We start from the raw sequence: 18,935 nt of genomic DNA on the forward strand, positions 1-18,935 counted from the left end.
ACCTGTCAGCACCACCACCACGACGCATGGTGCAAGACATCAAACGGCATGTCCTTAAACGATATATTGCATATCGGTTCAACTGTCGAGGGCGAGTCAAAACTCACACGTTTCTATGCAGACATAGAAAAAATTTACAGTCAAGTGTCGACTAGACCGCACGATCAGGTTCATCAGGTAAAAGTCTGGAGAAGGAACCCGTCGGAAGAGATTAAATATAATCGCCTTAGGACGGTAACGTTTGGAACTACATCTGCTCCGTTTCTGGCAACAAAATTTTTAAACCACCTAGCGCATTTACGAAAGGACTAGTATCCGTTGGGATCAGCCAAGCACCGAGATAACTTATACGTGGACAACTGCCTCACAGGATACGATTGATAAAATTATTCAGGCTTGCGATGAACTGAACCAAGTTCTAATTCCAGTTGGTTTTAAATAAATAAAAGGAATTTAGAAAGAGGACATTGTACACGACGTAAGCATTGACGAAGTCTTTGAACATCACAGCGTAAAAACGATGGGTCTAATTTGGGTTCCTAAAAGCGTTCAACTGTGAGGAAGTACGCAGAAAGGTTGTTCTACAAGAATCAAATAAGAATTGCCTGCTCTAAATTGGCACAGATCTTTAATCCATTCGAGCTGTTTGCACCGGTTGTGGGTAAGGCAAAAATATTTTTGCAACTACTGTAGGAGACGAAACTGGAATAGGATGACGAGTGTAAGAATGCTCTCTGGCCGGGGTACAGATCTCAGTCAGGTCCAGAAGTCCTTTACAAGAAATTTGTAAATCACCGAAACACTGGACTAGAGAGTTTCATTCAGTGAATGAGTTGTTTGGGCGGTCACGCCGAAGGTTCTCATGGACGTCGCGAGAGAGAGAGTGATGCTGGAGTTGATCACATCGTTTCCTGTTCCAAAGTTAAAAATCCAATGGGCTGGACCTTTGGGCGAGGCCAAGCCGGTCGAACTATTTCGCGAAAGCGGGAACATTGGACGAAGACACTGATCACTTCGGTGATTGCCCAAGCCGTTTTCCACGCGTCGGAGGCCAAAAATCCGCCGGGTTGGATTTGCGGGCGAGGAACGGTGGGTGATGTCACTGATCAATTCGGTGATCGGGGCGCACGAGCCGTTTTCCGCGCGTCGGAGGCCAAAAATCCACCGGGCTGGACCTTCGGGCGAGGCCAAGCCGGGTAGAATTTTTCAGGCGGAGGCAGATAGAAGGGAAAAGGATGGTGATACTATCGACCGGTCGGGAATGATGTCCACGCGCAAGTCGCATGCACTACGAGGACGGAAGCTAGGGTATTAGGCGAGACGGGATGGGTGTCCACGTGCGGGTCACAGATACTACGAGGAGGGAAGCTAGTGTACTAGACCAGACGGCATGGTCCTTCCCCCCGCTCCCCTTTTCTCCCCTTCGGGATTTCTGGTATATTTCTTACTTTCTATTATTTCCTATGACCATGCTAAATATCGGCTAGCGTTGCCACTCGGATTTGGAACTTAGCTATGACTTAATGTTCTGTCTCTACTGAACATTTATTATTCATAACATGTCGCTTACAAATATAACATTAAATACTACTAATAATTGTAAAGTACAACTTCTAGGTGTGTACGTTACACTAGTTGTCAGAAGATCTGCAAGGTGAATGCATATGGGGCGGCAACTTACACTCGTGCAACTTACAGAAACAAGCAGATTTCAGTTAGACTACTCTGCTCAAAGTCCCTAAGTAGCTTCAAAGGCGATGCAGAAGCTGTCTCGATTGGAACTGTGGGCTGCAGTTTTAGTCACCGAAAGGGTCAGAACGGATCTGTACTTGAATTAGCTTACCACTTTCACCAAATGCAGCCTTAGTGGCAAAAAAAACAGAACACCAACGACAACCGAAACTACGGGAGAATGGCTTCGTGCTCAAATCGTTGTTCTGCATACCATACCAACAAATAGAGTTTCCTGTAGAATTGCACCAGCTACAACGTTATAAAACGGTGGACAAGAAGAGCCGCATAATATCATTATCTCCTGTACTGGACGAGGATGGGTTAATAAAAGTCAGAGGAAGGTCCTATAATTACCGTTAAGTTTATTTAACAAAGTCAGTATCAAACACAACCAGCCCAGCGAATCACCGTTGGCCAATTGTTAGGCTACGTATTAATATTTGCGCATTAACAGAAAGTTTAAAAACTTTACAAAATTAACTAAATGCACTTGAAATCTATGTAAGTAATTATAAATGTTGTACACTAAATTTACGCTTGGTCCTGGTTGTTGCCCTGCTGATGCAACGAGCTTAAATTGTCTTGTGCTGCCTATGCGTTGTTTTTCCCCCGAGTCAAGTAGTCTGTCATAGGGATTTCATTTTAGCATGTTGCGAAGCGCACGTCCGATCGCTTCAGCCGTCACGAAAATTAAAGACCACCGATTTCGGTCGAAGCTAGTGCAACCGTTCAACTTGGAATGCTGCTTAACTGTGAACGGGGAGTGGGTGTGCTCTACGCTCTTAGCTTCTAGAGTCTACTATGCAGTTCGAAAGATGGCGCCACCCTAGCTCAGATTGTTTTGTGAAGGAATATATTTGTTAGCTGATTAACGGGTACCTAATAGACAGGGAACTCGGCTATAGGGTTCTTTTTTGTTAAAAATAATTTTGTGGTTGAGCCTCAGAACTTGTTTGATTCTAGACTTCAGCTCTTTTGCAAATTCGCCGCCCTTGGCAAGGGATGCCATGGTACGAAAAAAGGATACTTTTGGGAACTTTTTTTAGCAGGACCTTTTGTATTCGTTTAAATATGATAAGAAAGGTATTTCATTTAAGTTAAATTTTAAAGTGTTTTTGTTCTTATAAGAGCTTAGTTTAAAGTACTAATCATGTGAAACGTGTTGGTATACTTTCCATCGCATTTGGCGGCACTGGGTCTCAACACTGCTTGTGAAAAATGTACAGCACTGCCCCCAGAACAGCTTATCCACCCCCAGAACAGCTTATTTTTAGTACTGGTTAAGAAGCGGTATTTGCGTCCGCCAATGCTAGTTTCTACGACTTTATGCGTTAAATTAGTATCCCATTACTACGCTTGTCGAAAAGTTGCTCACATTTTTGTTTTTTATTTGTTTTTATACAATATGATAAAGTCGTCCGAAAGTCGTACTGGTTTATATACACCGCGCAATAAGAAAAATATTTTTTGGCAAAGTTTCATTTAGATTGCGTTAAAACCTTAAAACTAGTTTGAGTAGAAACGGAAAGACGAACACACAGACCGACAGGCGAACAAAGATAGATCGAGGCTCCTTGTGATGCTGATCAAGAATGTAAATTCTTTATAGGGTCGAAAACGCACCGTTTATTACGTTTTCCAACTTTTTTGGAAAAATTTATCACATTCTAAGCAGTTTGTAAACATAAGAGTGGCTTGATGCTATACCAAGAAAGTGTTACTCTGTTTGATTCAAATTGGTCTATAACGCTAAGTGGAACAAGAATGACAAAAAATACATTTTTTAATGTGGTTTTTTTTTGTGGCATTAGCGCTGTATCTACATAAACAGTATATTTAAAGGGCAAACGATTACGAAATCGCGACAAATCGAATATAATATTTTCGCTATTTTTGGGAAATAAACATCTATACCAGACAATTATTCCCTTTTTTTTTGATTTTATTTTTTGCCATAACCGTATTTGATTTGGTCGTAGTTTGATCTTATAAGGTTGGATACGCTATCTGATATTCATTTTAACATCCTCTATATCTATTACAAAAAAAAAAAAAAATTCATATTTTTAAATTTTCTATTAATGTGTATTTTATTAAATTTTCAGCGAGAAATTTACTAGATTTTGCCAGTGGAAGAACTTGGAACTAAATATACAAGTACGTATAACAGGCTTTTTCAATGAAATATTTCTATTGTATAAAAATATCTACAAATTTAAATTTTGTTGAAAATACGTGTTGAATGCCACCCAATTTGCTTGGATCCGATTCTCCGTTTAAAAGTTGTTAAAAAAATAATTATGTTATTATTGGTATATCTCAAAATGAAAATTATTCGTGTCTGTTTATCTGTTTCAAAAAATGTTAAGGAATTTAATTATTTGGGAATAATTTACCATGTATTGGGCACGTCGTTACAAAAAAAGATTGCTCTAAAACTTTTTGAAAAAGCTTAAACTAGCTAAACTTTTCTTGGCTATAACTTCTAAAGAAGTAAAGCTATAGGCAGATGATATATGTCATTCAAAAGGTATTATCAAATGATAATCACGTCGCCATAACATAATTGGTGTTAATAAAACAGTTAAAAAATTAGTTAGATTTTATTTTATTTTACTCTTGAAAATTTTTAAAAATTGTTGGAACTACCTTGGAAAGAATTTCCCCTAAAAGCGTGCACCAATAATTTGGTCAGGAAAATGTTATAAAAAAAGTTTTCAGGTTTTCATGTTCTGCATGCTGAGATAAAAATGCCTGTGTAGGCAAAATACCTGGATGAAGCGGTCCGAATGGGAAATTTATAAGTGAATTTATTTAGTCGAATGCACAAAATTTGATATCAGATATTTTGCATGTTGCAGGTGTGATCGTCAAGACTTTTTTTTTCCTCGTTAAGAGGTGTTTTTGTTTAATTACATCTTGAGCCAAAAAACAACTTCAGTTTTCATTTCACAAAAACACCCATTATTCTGCATAGAAAACCAAACCAAGTTGTTGGTTACTCCTTAAAGAAGTTTACCCAACTGAGAGCTTTCAGCCTTATGGGATAATCAAGGATTGATAGTAACCATTTTTTATTTTTAAAGACAAAAAAAAAATATATATATGTTTATGTATAATTAAATAAATAAGTTGAATATTTCGATCAAAAAATAAAACTTTTAAGTCAAGCGGAATTTGGTTCTTATACAAGATGAGTTCCAAAGTAAACAGGACTTTCTGAATCTTGCGCCCTCTGGTGGCGCCATCTATATGTCAACTGGTGCGTTAGAATCTGCTATTGTTTATCTTTAATAAAAAATCAGTCTTATAGCCTGATTCCATTGGCGCATTAAAACGTATTTAGCCTAATGCGCATTTATTTACACAGGGAATCCCATAAGGCTAAATGCCGCATTTAAAATAAATGCGATTTTTAAATGCGATTAAAAACCATTCGCCCCGAACATTTATAAAAAAAATACCGGAAAATACCGATGTTGAACGATATTTCGTTCGTGCCACCACTACAACAGCTGTTTTCTATATGCAAGGTTGGCGCAATTTCTATTGTCTTTTGAATATAAAATCTATTTTGTATAAAAATGACAGAAAACTAAAGCGCACGCTGCAAATTCTGCTCGCAGTACCACAATGCATTACTGCTGGATCTCTGGCATAAAATAACTCCCACATATACGGGGATCTTAGCCCTTTTTGGAAACTGTGGTGGTCTCCATTGCAAACCCGTCATAACAACGCAATCAGCTTCTCTTCCTTGTCGTCCAAGTTGGCAAATGCCTTGGTCGCATTATAGTTATCCTGCTGAGCATTACAGAGTTTAGTAAACTCACTCATGTTCATTAATTTTAATTAATTTCTTTTGGATTTGCCAAAATGCAAAAGTAAACAAACCCAGATCAGCTGCTCGTGGCACTCACATGTCGGAGTAGCATTAGCTAAATGCTAATGCGCCAATGGAATCAGTCCACTAATGCGGCAACGGAATCAGGCTATTAACCATCATTGAAATTAATGGATATAGAATTGAACATCTCCAAAACATCGATTTATCGCATTTTGACCGAACATTTGGGCTTACAAAAGGTGTGTGCACGGTTTGTTCCGCACAAATTGACTGACGTCCAAAAATTGCTCAGAATTTAACATTCGAAGGACATCATTAAAGAGGCAAAAAAATACCAGAACTTCCTTTACAAGATTGTGACTGGTGACGAAACGTGGGGTTTTCAATATGATCCCGAAACGAAACGCCAGAGTGCTGAATGGAAGGCGCCGGACGAGCCGAAACCCAAAAAATCGCGCCTGGAGAAGTCAAAAGTGAAGACAATGCTGATTTGTTTTTATGATTCCTAAGATATTGTCCACAAAGAATTTGTTCCACCCAGCCAAAACGTTCATGCGGTATTCTACATTGCAGTTTTGAAGCGTTTGGTGCGCCGTAATCGACGTGTTCGGCCCTAATATCGCGAAGATGGAAGTTGGCGTTTTTTGCACGATAGCGCCGTCTCATCGATCGACGCTTGTGTCCGACTATTTGACCAAAAATCACATTTTAACCATCAACTACTCCACGTATTCATTTGATATGGCACCGTGCGACTTCTACCTTTTCGGCAAAACTATTTGTTCTGTCTTTTTATACCCTTGCAGAGGGTATAATAATTTCATTCAGAAGTTTGGAACGCAGTGAAGGAGACATCTCCGACCCTATAAAGTATATATTCTTGATCAGCATTACTAGGAGAGTCGATCTAGCCATGTCCGTCTGTCCGTCTGTCCGCCCGTTTCTATGCAAACTAGTCTCTCAGTTTTAAAGCTATCTGCATGAAACTTTACCAAAAGTTGTCTTTCTATTGCAGGTAGTATATAAGTCGGAACGAGCCGGATCGGACGACTATGGCATATAGCTCTCATAGGAACAATCGGAAAAATAAAGGAAAAAAATTATAATTTTTCTGTTTCTTAATTTTTTTTAGTTCTTCGATACATAATAATGGTTAAACAATTCAGAATTACCGTTTAAATTTCTTTAAAATCGGACGACTATATTATATAGCTCTCATAGGAACAATAATATATAAAAACATTTTGTTTAAAAATGAAACTTTTCTAATTTGTAATTTTGATTTTAAATATTTTTTGACTTTAAAAATTTGATAGTTTTGAATGACGCTTTTAATATTATTAAAATCGGAAAACGATATTATATAGCTTCAAAGTTATTAAACATATACGCAAGTAAATCATAATTTTAATGTTTTCAAGAAAATTTCGTTTTTGCAATAGCTACAAGGGTTATGAACTTCGGCTTGCCGAAGTTTGCTTTCTTTCTTGTTTTTATTTATTTTTTTGAGTCCTGGATTAAGCTAAGGACTGTCTCACACAAACAAATATTCAAGGAGGAGCCACAGTACCTAATGGAGTTCTTGCTAATTTCAGCATCCGCTGAAACAAACAATATTATTTGCAAACGACAATTCTTTATCCAAACTGTTCGCTACTGGAATGATCTTCTGGAAAAAAACAATAAAAATTAAGCACTATTCAAAACACACACTCTAACTTTAACTTCATCTTTAACTTTAAATTTTAATTTGATTATTTCGTTTAATTCACTATTTTTTGTACTTTCTCGTTTTAAAATGTATTAAATTAAATTAAATTAAATTAAATTAAATTAAATTAAATTAAATTAAATTAAATTAAATTAAATTAATTAAATTAAATTAAATTAAATTAAATTAAATTAAATTAAATTAAATTAAATTAAATTAAATTAAATTAAATTAAATTAAATTAATTAAATTAAATTAAATTAAATTAAATTAAATTAAATTAAATTAAATTAAATTAAATTAAATTAAATTAAATTAAATTAAATTAAATTAAATTAAATTAAATTAAATTAAATTAAATTAAATTAAATTAAATTAAATTAAATTAAATTAAATTAAATTAAATTAAATTAAATTAAATTAAATTAAATTAAATTAAATTAAATTAAATTAAATTAATTAAATTAAATTAAATTAAATTAAATTAAATTAAATTAAATTAAATTAAATTAAATTAAATTAAATTAAATTAAATTAAATTAAATTAAATTAAATTAAATTAAATTAAATTAAATTAAATTAAATTAAATTAAATTAAATTAAATTAAATTAAATTAAATTAAATTAAATTAAATTAAATTAAATTAAATTAAATTAATTAAATTAAATTAAATTAAATTAAATTAAATTAAATTAAATTAAATTAAATTAAATTAAATTAAATTAAATTAAATTAAATTAAATTAAATTAAATTAAATTAAATTAAATTAAATTAAATTAAATTAAATTAAATTAAATTAAATTAAATTAAATTAAATTAAATTAAATTAAATTAAATTAAATTAAATTAAATTAAATTAAATTAAATTAAATTAAATTAAATTAAATTAAATTAAATTAAATTAAATTAAATTAAATTAAATTAAATGAGCATTGAGTAAACTCACTCATATTCATTATTTTTAATTAATTTCATTTGGATTTGCCAAAATTAAAAAGTAAACAAACCCAGATCAGCTGTTCTTACCACTCACATGTCGGAGTAGCATTAGCTAAATGCTAATGCGCCAGCGGAATCAGCCACATTTAAAAAGTATACTAATGCGGCAATGGAATCAGGCTATAAGACTAAAACGAATCATTCATGATAATATTATATTGCCAATTTGATCGGACTTAGAAGACATTAATATATCCCTTTCTTCAAGCCTAGAGATGTTGCTTGTTAAGATCTCTACCTCCGTCTTGTTTCTAAGCAATTAAAAACTTTTGATTTTAAGACATTCTGAACCAAATCTAACAAGGCTTTTGGCATTTTCCTTCTTTTTTTAGAAGATTCACGGCAATCTGATTTACTTCAAGGGGCAATGTTTATTTCGGCCCATCTAGGTAATATTAATAATAATAAACTGAATATACTCAACTCATAATGGAGTCAATGCAAACCAATATACCCTAACAAAAACCTAAAATTAAAAAAATATAAAAATACTAGGTTGCAATGTTCAATTTTCACGATAAACATAAAATGTTGATATGACCTGCAGCAGCACCAAATCATAATGAGTAACCGTTGCTCTTTGATCTAGGAAAAGCTTTGCGACAAAGGCTGACTGGACTCGTCTGACCACTCATTAGACAAACTACTAGTCAATATACCGTCACCATCTTCCAGTCCACCAAAGAGATTACAAGGCAAAAGGTCCAACCTTCAGCTATTTGGCAGATGGCTAGACCGGGACCAGGACGCAGGACGGGGAGTATCGGCGAGCTGTTCACCGACTGGCTCTGTTGCCCGTTCTGGGCTGAAGGACGTCGTCCCTTCAGAGGGGTCGGTGTTTGCGCACTTGGCGCTTTTATTTAAATCACTAGTTGTAGGGCGAGAGCGGGAGCCAATAAAGCTTTCGTCCGTTCGCTCTCCCCCGTCTCTCGCCACTGTAGCATAAGTTAGGTTCTAAGAGAAATTATTGAAATATAATAGTGAGTGATCAAGCGAACATCATCGTAGCCACTCCTGTTCGTCGTGCTTTCGAAATAGTTTTTCACAAGTTCGCAAATTAACGTCGTCTCGAACTACCGCAGTCACAAGTTTTCGCGTTGTTAATACAAAACAGTATAAAATTTTCAGGCTTCTTGACATTCAGGAGTCCAAATAAATTTTAAATTTTTCTTGCAAAGGAGAGTTAGTTGTCTTGAATAATGAGAGAAATAAGGTATGAAACGTCTGTGGTAATTACAGAAAGCTACGAATCTTCTTGATACGTCTGCATCGGACGAAACAGGATATTTTGTTATTATTTCATATTTTGTATCATCGGGTAGAATACCTTTATTTGTGCATTTGTGACCTAAGAATGTGACTTCGTGCATAAAGAACATTTTTCTGGATGTAACTTGAGATTATGTTTTCGACAAAGGTTAAATACGTTTGTTAAGTTTTTGATCATATGGTTTTCGGTACAACCTATTACTACTGAGCCGTCCATGTTAAGGAAAGCTTGGCATGGTTCTAGTCCCGAAAAGGCTAGTGTCATCATTCTTTGAAATGAATTAGCGGCTAATTTTTACTCCATAAGTTAATCTTTTGAATCGGTATGAGCCAGTGCTCGTTGAAAATGACGTGATGTCTCTAAAGTAATTTGCCAAGTTGATACAATATATCTTCTTGGTAGTGGAAATTTATCTGCTAGTAGCTTTTTATTTATTTGACGGTTGTCGACTACCAATCTCCAACGCTTTTGTTCTGAACCAGGAAGTGATTTTTTATAGTTTTTTTTTTTTGTTCATAAAAGTTATGTGAGGATATGGGTTCTGTTTCTAATCCGAATATATCGGTAAATTCGGTACATAGTTTAGTGAGGGTACTTTTCAACATTTTAGGAACATTTTTTGCTAAGTTGGATAAGATAAAATGTTCAGGATTTTTAAGTATTTTGTAATTCTCTTATGGTTCAAACTCTATTTTAGAGATGTGATTAGTTTTAGTTGTGTCGGTTGTATTTCAAATTCGGACAAATGTGTAAGTTGAATTAGTTAAAGTACTGGCTATAATGACGTCATCATCTACACACTGATTTTTAATAAGTATTTCTTTGTGAGAGGTTGTTAATTAGATTTGTCTTACAGCTTCGGATCGTGGAATATTTATGTCTTGATTCAAATTTTGGGGTCTATTCTGCCGTTGCTGAAAGTATTGGCACCAATTCTGTCCACTTTGAAAACCTATCTGTACCTGGTTTCCATGCCTCGATCTTGGCAATGGTCCGACAAAATCTGCGCATACTGTTGCCCATGGTTCTTCGGGTATCTGTGTCAGCATTTTCCCAGCTGTCTGCATCTGGTTAGGCTTGTACCTTAAACATGTCTCGCATTTCCTGAACAGTAATAGCGGCCCGCCAGCCTTGCAATTGTTTTCTCACTTCCCACATGTGTCACTTCTGAGGCTGTGTATCTTCCGGAGTTGACTTTGCTCGCCTCAGTGTTTTTGGCCGAGGCTGTCTCGACAATGCATCAGCCATCACGTTCAGTTTCCCCTTCCTGTACGCTTTCTTAAAATCGAACTGCTGCAGTTTCCAGGACCCATCTCGCGATCCTTCCTGAAAGGTTTTCGATGCTGTTTAACCATTTTAATGCCATGTGGTCAGTTCTAGGTATGGTTTCAGCTTCCTGATTGCCCACACGATTGCCAAGCACTCTTCTTCGGTGCACTATCGTCCAAATTTTTGGCATAAATAATTCTTTTTTTCTGTTAATTAATTTAAATCAATTTTTATTCCTTAATAGTTATATAGTGTACAAAAATGTTGTAACATTTTTTTTCGGAATACCCTTGATGTTTTGTGCGCTTTTAAAGTCAGCTGTTTGAGTGTTATTTTGATTCAGCCAAAAAGTGCGGGAAAAATTGAACAACTTGTTACTCCAATATCAGGTGAACCAAACATTTAAAACTAAAAGTGTGGTAATGGAAAATAATTGTAAAGGTATGTAAATTAGTAGTTACTAAACGTTGTTCTATATTTATATTTGTTTGTGTTGCTATGACCAATGTGTTGCAAATGTGTAATTTTTTCTTATTTTAACAAAAGCACTCATGTTCTGGTAAACTTTACTTTTAATAGCCTCCAAACGCCTTCAAGGTATTAATCAAATGTGTTTATTAAATTATTAAAGAGTAAAATTCTATTAATAGTTTCTGCCCGTTTTTGCCCCTTTTCAAAAAAAAATACTTGTTGCAAGGGTATATGAGTTCCCCATGCAGCGCTCTTAGAAGTTTGGAAAGAGAACAAACCCAAAGAAGACACAGTTCAAAGACGAAAATAAGAGGAGAAAGCTGACTAACTGAACACCAAATAGTGAAAATACAAAAACAATGTTAAAGCAATAAAAAAATTACAGCTTGATGGCCGAAATCGGTAAAAGTCTTCAGATTTGGTCAAAAAAACTTCAAAGTTAGAGAATTTTTTTTAATATTGAAATTACATAGGAACATTGCGAGCTGAGTTTATTAAAGTGTTTAAAAAACTGCAGTCGAAGTAGAAAAACCGAATTTTTTTTTGCTTTTTGCCGCTTTGACTGCTTACGACTTTTAAAAATGTGCTGTTGCTTCTGCTCCTGGAAAAGCAGAAGTCGCAGTCGAAACAAATGCAAAATCAAAAAGCGACAAAAATCAGAAAGCAGCAAACGTCGCTTGTTTTCGTTTCATTGCTTGCTGCATTGCTGTTGTTTACAGTTATGGGCATAAGTCGGAGCAGCGACAGGCAACGACTTTCGGAAGTCGTCAGAAGTCGCAGTCGGGAAAATTAATGGTGTTGGATGAATTTGCTTATTGTTGCTTTTGTTTTTGTCTAAGCAGCGTAAACATTATTATTTCTAAAGACGTTAAAATTTTGTATCTTGCCGATGTGGTGAACTGAAATAAGTGATGATTACCATTTCTGAAAATGTATGAGACTTTTCAGAGAATATTTCTTAGCTGACAGGATTTCGACGAAATTTGACAAAGTTATGGACATTTGGAAAAAAAAAATGTTTTGGGAAAAATTTCGTTTAAAGCTAAGGTCCATTTCAAAATCATAAAAAAAGGAAATTACACTTAAAAAAAAAAGAGTGGCGCCGAGTTGACACGAACATTTTTTTAATTATTATAAAAATCATATAATTGACAAATTTTTATTTTAGGGAACACGCTATGCTTGGATTTGTTTTTTGTTATGCGGTTTGTATGGGGGCGTTGGGAAGGCGTTGTCAAACTGGCAAACAATTTTTTTCCAAATTCTACTTTAGTCTCCCAAACTTTTGTGCAAAATTTCAGTATTTTAGGTTTATTTTTAGAGTTTATGCCTAAAGTTGACTTTTAGACCGTAGTGCGGTGGTGGAGTAGTTTTTTTCCGCGCCATTCAGGGTCCAGCATGAAAATGATATGACTTTTGCGCAGTTCTCTGTTTCTTGCGTTAAGCGTCTGTCTGTAACACGAATGGTTTCTCGAAATCCTGCCACTAGTCTTGCCTTTACTTTTTCAAAGGCCTGCTAGTGATTTGGAGTTATTGCCCACTTCGTGCCTTTGCGCACGTGAATGCTGTGAATTGACTGCCACTTTCTTCATTTGCTAATAGCCGTCTTTCAAATCCAGGCTACTTATATATCTGGCTTCCCTGAGTTGGTCCAGTAGGTAGTTTATCCTTGGCGTTGGGAATGCGTATTTTATCGTCTTGGCGTTGATCTGCCCCAAATCGACACACAGTCTCCATTGGCCTGTCTTCTTTCTCACCATTACGATGGGGGAGCTGTACGGGATTCTCGAATGCTCTATGCTTCCCATATGTAGGAATCCGTCGACTTTTGCCATGATTTCCCCTTTGGGTAGTACCTTTGCTTTATTGGCTTGTCGTCCTTCATGGTGATCCGGCGCTCGGCTATGTTGGATACGCCGACTCCTTGGAGAATGTCCATCCTAGCACCAGCGAGTCTACCACTCCTGGTAGGATCAGCAGTCTCACGGGCAAAAGTTTCTTGCCGAATCCATTCTCTACCTCGAGCTGTGTGTTTATCCCACGCTCTCTCCTGTTGCCATCTATCTCGGACTCTTCCTGTTCCTTTCTGTGCACACGTACCGCACTTTCTCTCCGCACCTCCGGTACTACGGGCGAAATCGGTAGACCACTGCTTGCGTGTTTACTTGACTGGTTGCTTTCATTTGTGGGGACTTATTCAACTCCTCACAAAATTGAAGTCGAAAATTCAGTACAAACAAGTGGACCTTACGACACCAAGCAGTGCTTGCTATGCTTGTCACCTCGCGAGAAGTAAAAGAAAAGGGACTAATTAAAAATACATAGGAAACAAAATACTAAATACTAATTTCGTGCTAAGTATGACATGATAAATGTAATTGAAAAGATGTGGTAGATCTTATTATAGCCATTACATAGTTCTCTAAAAGGTTCATGCATATCATAGTTTGATTGACAATATTTTAAAATCATAGGAATATAGTTCCTAGTAATTCTATTAGGCACAGAGAAATTTAGGCGACCCAGTAATTCAGCACAAATTGATACCAAGCATCGTTCTACGATTGGATTAAAATGATAAATTAATTAGAATAAGTCTACTGGAGTAAGTTTGTAGGATAAGGTTTGCATCCCAATTAAGGTACAGACTCTATCCGGCCTATATTTACACTATATTGGGGACTCCAAACTGGTGAGCAATAATCTAGAATTGGACGAACTAGTGAAATAAACAAAGTCTTTGTGACATAGGGATTCCTTAGACCACCTTTTTATGAATCCAAGCTTTCCCCTGGATTTATTAACCATGGATGTAATATGGTCAGGAAACTTAAGTTTTGGGCTTATGAGGACGCCAAGGTTCAATAGAATGTTATAATTTATATTGGGCTTTATTATTCCGTCCGTTTAGATCGGGACTCATTTTTAGAATGCTCACTTAAGACTAATGTTGGCTTGGCTTACAATTCATATAGCTGCACGAGCAGCGCCGCGGCCAACGCTTATGTATCTGAATATATATGTTAATGTATACGTAAGTGTATTTAGGCGGCGCAAACAGCGGCCTCGCATGAGAGAGAGAGAGTGTTATGCTCACATGGTAACCGAATGGTCGGCCGCGCATGCAGACATGCCGACTCAGCATTTAGGATGTGCATAACATTGTTGTGTGGGTCGAATTGCTTTGCACTTAAAGTGCTGGGAATATTCGGACATAAACAAATGCTACAATGTTACAGTGATATAAGCGGTACAGTGTGTACCCTATATATGAGCATACTACATCTCCCTCCTTTTGAAAAATAACGTAATCTATGGAGTTATTTTGTTAATTATTGTGTTAAGTATATATATATATATATGTTTATAAAAATTAGCAAATTAGTAAAACTTTTTTTTTTTTTTTTATGTTATTATTATTTTTTTTTTGTTTAATAGAGTAAATATTGAAAAACTTAGTGAAGTTTAAGTTATAGTAAAGAAATAAAATTTTTTTTTTGTTTTCTTTTTTTTTGAAGAAAAAATTTTGATGTTATATTATTTCTTTTTTTTTTTTATGAATGGCCATCCTACAAAATCTATTCTATAAAAATTTGTAATCTATCTTTATAAACTGTCTGTGTTTTGTTTTTTGCATTTAAAATAGTTATATTATTATTGGATTCTATCTTCTTTACTATATATGGTCCTGAATATTTAAAGTCTAGCTTATGGCCAGTTTCATTTTTTAATAAAACCTGGTCTCCTATTTTTAATTCAAAGTCTAAACTATTTTTGTCGTATCTATCTTTTTGTTTTTGTTTATTAGTTTCTAGCATTATTCTGGCTCTTTTATATGCCTGTTCTAATCTAAATTTAGATTCCTTAGCATAATCTTCTATATTATATAATGGTTCTATTCTATCTATGCTATTGAAATGTTTTGATAAGTTTGGAGTTTTCCCAAAAACTAGTTCATATGGACAATAATTATGTGCCATAGAGGGTGTTGTGTTAAAGCAGTATACGAAGTATTGTAGCCATACATCCCAATCTGTTTTATCAACTGAGATGTATGAGCGTATGAACTCGTTAAGTGTTCTGTGGCTTCGCTCCACTGTTCCGACAGTCTGGTGATGGTGTGCAGTAGAATTTATGTTTTTGATATTTAAATTTTTACATAAATCTTCAATTATTGAATTTTTATATTCCGTTCCCATGTCCGTAATGAACGTCTTCATTGGACCGTACTTCAGAATAAAATCTTCGAATATAGCTTTTGCTATTGTTTTTGCACTTTTATTTTGAATTGGTATTGCTACAAGGTATTTTGTTAAATCGCAGATTAAAGTAACTGCGTTTTCATTCCCTTGTTCAGACTTAGGTAGTGGACCGATCGTGTCCACGATTACCCTGTCAAAAGCTGTTTGCGGTGTTTCCGTAATTGTTAATGGGGTCTTCGTATGCGTGATTATTTTCGCTTTTTGACATTTTAGACATTTTCGTACGTACTCTGTAATATATCGAGTCATTCCTTTCCAAAAGTAATGTCTTTTGACCTTGGCCAAGGTTTTAGAAATGCCAGTATGTCCTCCTTGAATTGGTTCATCATGGTATGTAGACATAATTGCTTCTTTTTCTTTTTCAGAATTTATTAGGGTCACCGGGTTGAGTAGCGCTACTCTCAATGATTTTAATGTTTTATTGCCCATTTCCTTAAAATTATCTATTGAAACGTATTCAAAGATATTTTCCCACGGTGCCACTTTGAGTTGGCTGATTTGATGTATACCGGCTTGCTTCTCAAGCCTTTGGAAAAACTGACCTAAGTCAAGGACTCCATTGGTATATAAATCGCTAACATCATATCTTGCAGTAACTTTTTTTCCATGTTTTAATAAACATATCATATTTTTTACATGCAAGGTCACTGCTTTACGTACTTCGTCATTGTTTATGACTCCGTATACGTTGGGCTTTGAAGCTTTTTCTATAGATTGCCTAGGCAAGTCTATTTCTTTTTCTCCTGCGCAGGATTTCTGTCTACTTTGATTTCTTGTAGTGACTTTATGTATATTTCCGGTTATATTTTGTAGTTCTTTGATGGTTATTCTTGATAACGCATCAGCTACGTAATTGTCTTTTCCCTTTAAATATATTCGAATTCAGTGATTGTAATGAAGTTTTTATGGCAATGGAGAATATTTAATGCACGCATTCTAAATTCTGGATATTTAGTAGTTATTTCCTCAAGACAGCTATCCAATTCTATCGTGTTAAATGCCATAATTTAAACAAAAATAATTAAAAAAAAAATTTTTTTTTATAGGGGGGTATTAAATTGAACACTCTAATCTTTTGAAAAAGAAAATTTTCTTTTTTTTTTTTTATATCTTATCTAGATTGTGTGCTCTACTTAAATACTTCTTCTTTAAACATTTATTGTGCAATTTGTATATTTTGGTAATAAAATTTGCACTCAAGATATTAAGAGTACATGTACCCAATATAGGTCAATATTGTTTTGTTCTACTTTATTAATAACGTTAGCAGTGGAGTCCACTGACTTAACGTCTACGATTCCCATTTTGGGTAGATGCACTATATCGGTATTATTATAATTAATATGATATTCATCAGAGAATTTATCTATTCTATTGTTATTCATTCATATGAAGAGATTTTATGTGGATATACGTAAATATTTCTGTCTAGCTTTTAAGGTCTGAGGAGCACGCAGAAAAATAGCGTCATTAAACAAAAATGTAGGAATTTAGTTATTCAAATCTGATTGATTAAATTATTGCCTTGTGGCATAATCGCATAAATTTCATTTTATTAATATTGAAAATTGGAAGAAAAAAAAATTTGTGTTAATATTCATATTTACACAATATTTACAATATTTTGCTCTATTGATTAAATTATTGCCTTGTGGCATAATCGCATAAATTTCATTTTATTAATATTGAAAATTGGAAGAAAAAAAAATTTGTGTTAATATTCATATTTACACAATATTTACAATATTTTGCTCTATATAAACCAATATCAGTTATATGTTGTTAGTATATAGCCTAACAGTGGTTAGTATTTTTCGAGCAGCGCTTTCGCGCATCGGCTCGGGTTTAGAAGTTTATAATTAAAGGCAACTTAGGCATTGGCATAAATGCAGCCCTTGTTGCGTTACTTTGCTCGGTTACAAAGTATTCTGTCCAGTTCTTTGATGTTTAGGTCATGCGTTTCCTTCTCCTGTGGGGTTGTTGCTATTTTCTTGTAGTCCTTCAATAATCGTCGCTGTTGCAGGAGTTTTACCCTTTTTCCACTCCTTTTTCTTTTGTGGATGGGTTTGCTGGACTCCTGTCGTGCCCTGTACTCAGCTATTGTGAGGGGGCGAGGTCCATCGTTGGGACACAATTCGAGGGCCTCTTGTAATGTTGGTGCGTCCCTTTGCTCAGCAGGAGCAGGTGCCTCCCACGACGGTGCAGAGGGCGGGCTGCCTTCCGCACTCATATGCTTCCTTCGTTGGTGTAGTCGGCGGTATGCCTACCACACTTCAGTTTCCATCGTTGGTGCAGAAGGATTTGCCATTCCTTCCACACATGTCCTGGTCAATTTCCCTTTTTTTATTTTGTTGATTTTGTTGATTTTGTTGTTTGTTGTTTGTTGTTGTTTTTTTTTTTTTTTTTTTTTGTAGTCCAGGCCTTTTGGGCTCAGGCGGCGCCGGTGCTGGTCATCGCACAGACTAATTACTGTTTTTATTTTTTATCTGGCTGGAGATTTCGATTGACGATTTTCGAGGGCGGCTCTGAAGAGCCTTATTTTGGACAGCCGAGGATTAGGGATCGGCTTGCATCGTCCACATTAATTAATTAGCCAAATTCGCCGATTTACGCATTATGGGGCCAAAATAACGAAAATTACACAGCGCGCAGAGACAAAAATTAAACAGTCTCACTTCCTTCTCGCGCACATGTCACGGTCGCCATGTAAAGTTGGGTGTATGTATGTTAGACTTTGTTTTATAACCACAAGAAAAGAATGTACTGTAATGTTATAAGATATATTGTTCTTTATTATATCGTCCGTTTAGATCGGGACTCATTTCTCGAATGCTCACTTAAGACTACTGTTGGCTTGGCTTACAATTCATATAGCTGCACAAGCAGCGCCGCGGCCAAACTTATGTATCTCAATATATATGTTAATGTATACGTAAGTGTATTTAGGCGGCGCAAGCAGCGGCCGCGCATGAGAGGGAGAGTGTTATGCTCACATGGTAACCGAATGGTCGGCCGCGCATGCAGACATGCCGACTCAGCATTTAGGATGTGCATAACATTGTTGTGTGGGTCGAATTGCTTTGCACTTGAAGTGCTGGGAATATTCGGACATAAACAAATGCTACAATGTTACAGTGATATAAGCGGTACAGTGTGTACCCTATATATGAGCATACTACAATCTATTGGCCAGATAAAGCAGGGGCCTGAATTCCCCATCTTACAAAAGACAGTTCTCGGCTGTATAGTGTCAGGGAGATGTGGCTCTGAAAATAATAAAAACGCTGACAAAATGGTACATCTCAGCTGCCAGGAGGAAGCGTTGGAGTCAATTGACACAACCCTGCAGAAATTTTGGTCTGTGGAGGAC

The 18,935-nt window shown here is 35.4% G+C and overlaps 1 protein-coding gene across 3 annotated transcripts in view; it reads left to right on the forward strand.

The window, feature by feature from the left end:
* The window catches only part of LOC128263928 (G protein-coupled receptor kinase 1), a 453,272-nt gene that overhangs the window by 244,183 nt on the left and 190,154 nt on the right, over positions 1 to 18,935 (forward strand). For all 3 annotated transcript variants that reach the window (XM_052999201.1, XM_052999203.1, XM_052999202.1), the window contains one exon: positions 3,840 to 3,891. In XM_052999201.1, the coding sequence (XP_052855161.1) occupies positions 3,840 to 3,891 (52 nt within the window). The remainder of the gene's footprint in view (positions 1 to 3,839; positions 3,892 to 18,935) is intronic.

Source organism: Drosophila gunungcola, unplaced genomic scaffold (assembly GCF_025200985.1).
Source record: "Drosophila gunungcola strain Sukarami unplaced genomic scaffold, Dgunungcola_SK_2 000028F, whole genome shotgun sequence".
Classification (NCBI taxonomy): Eukaryota; Metazoa; Arthropoda; class Insecta; order Diptera; family Drosophilidae; genus Drosophila; species Drosophila gunungcola.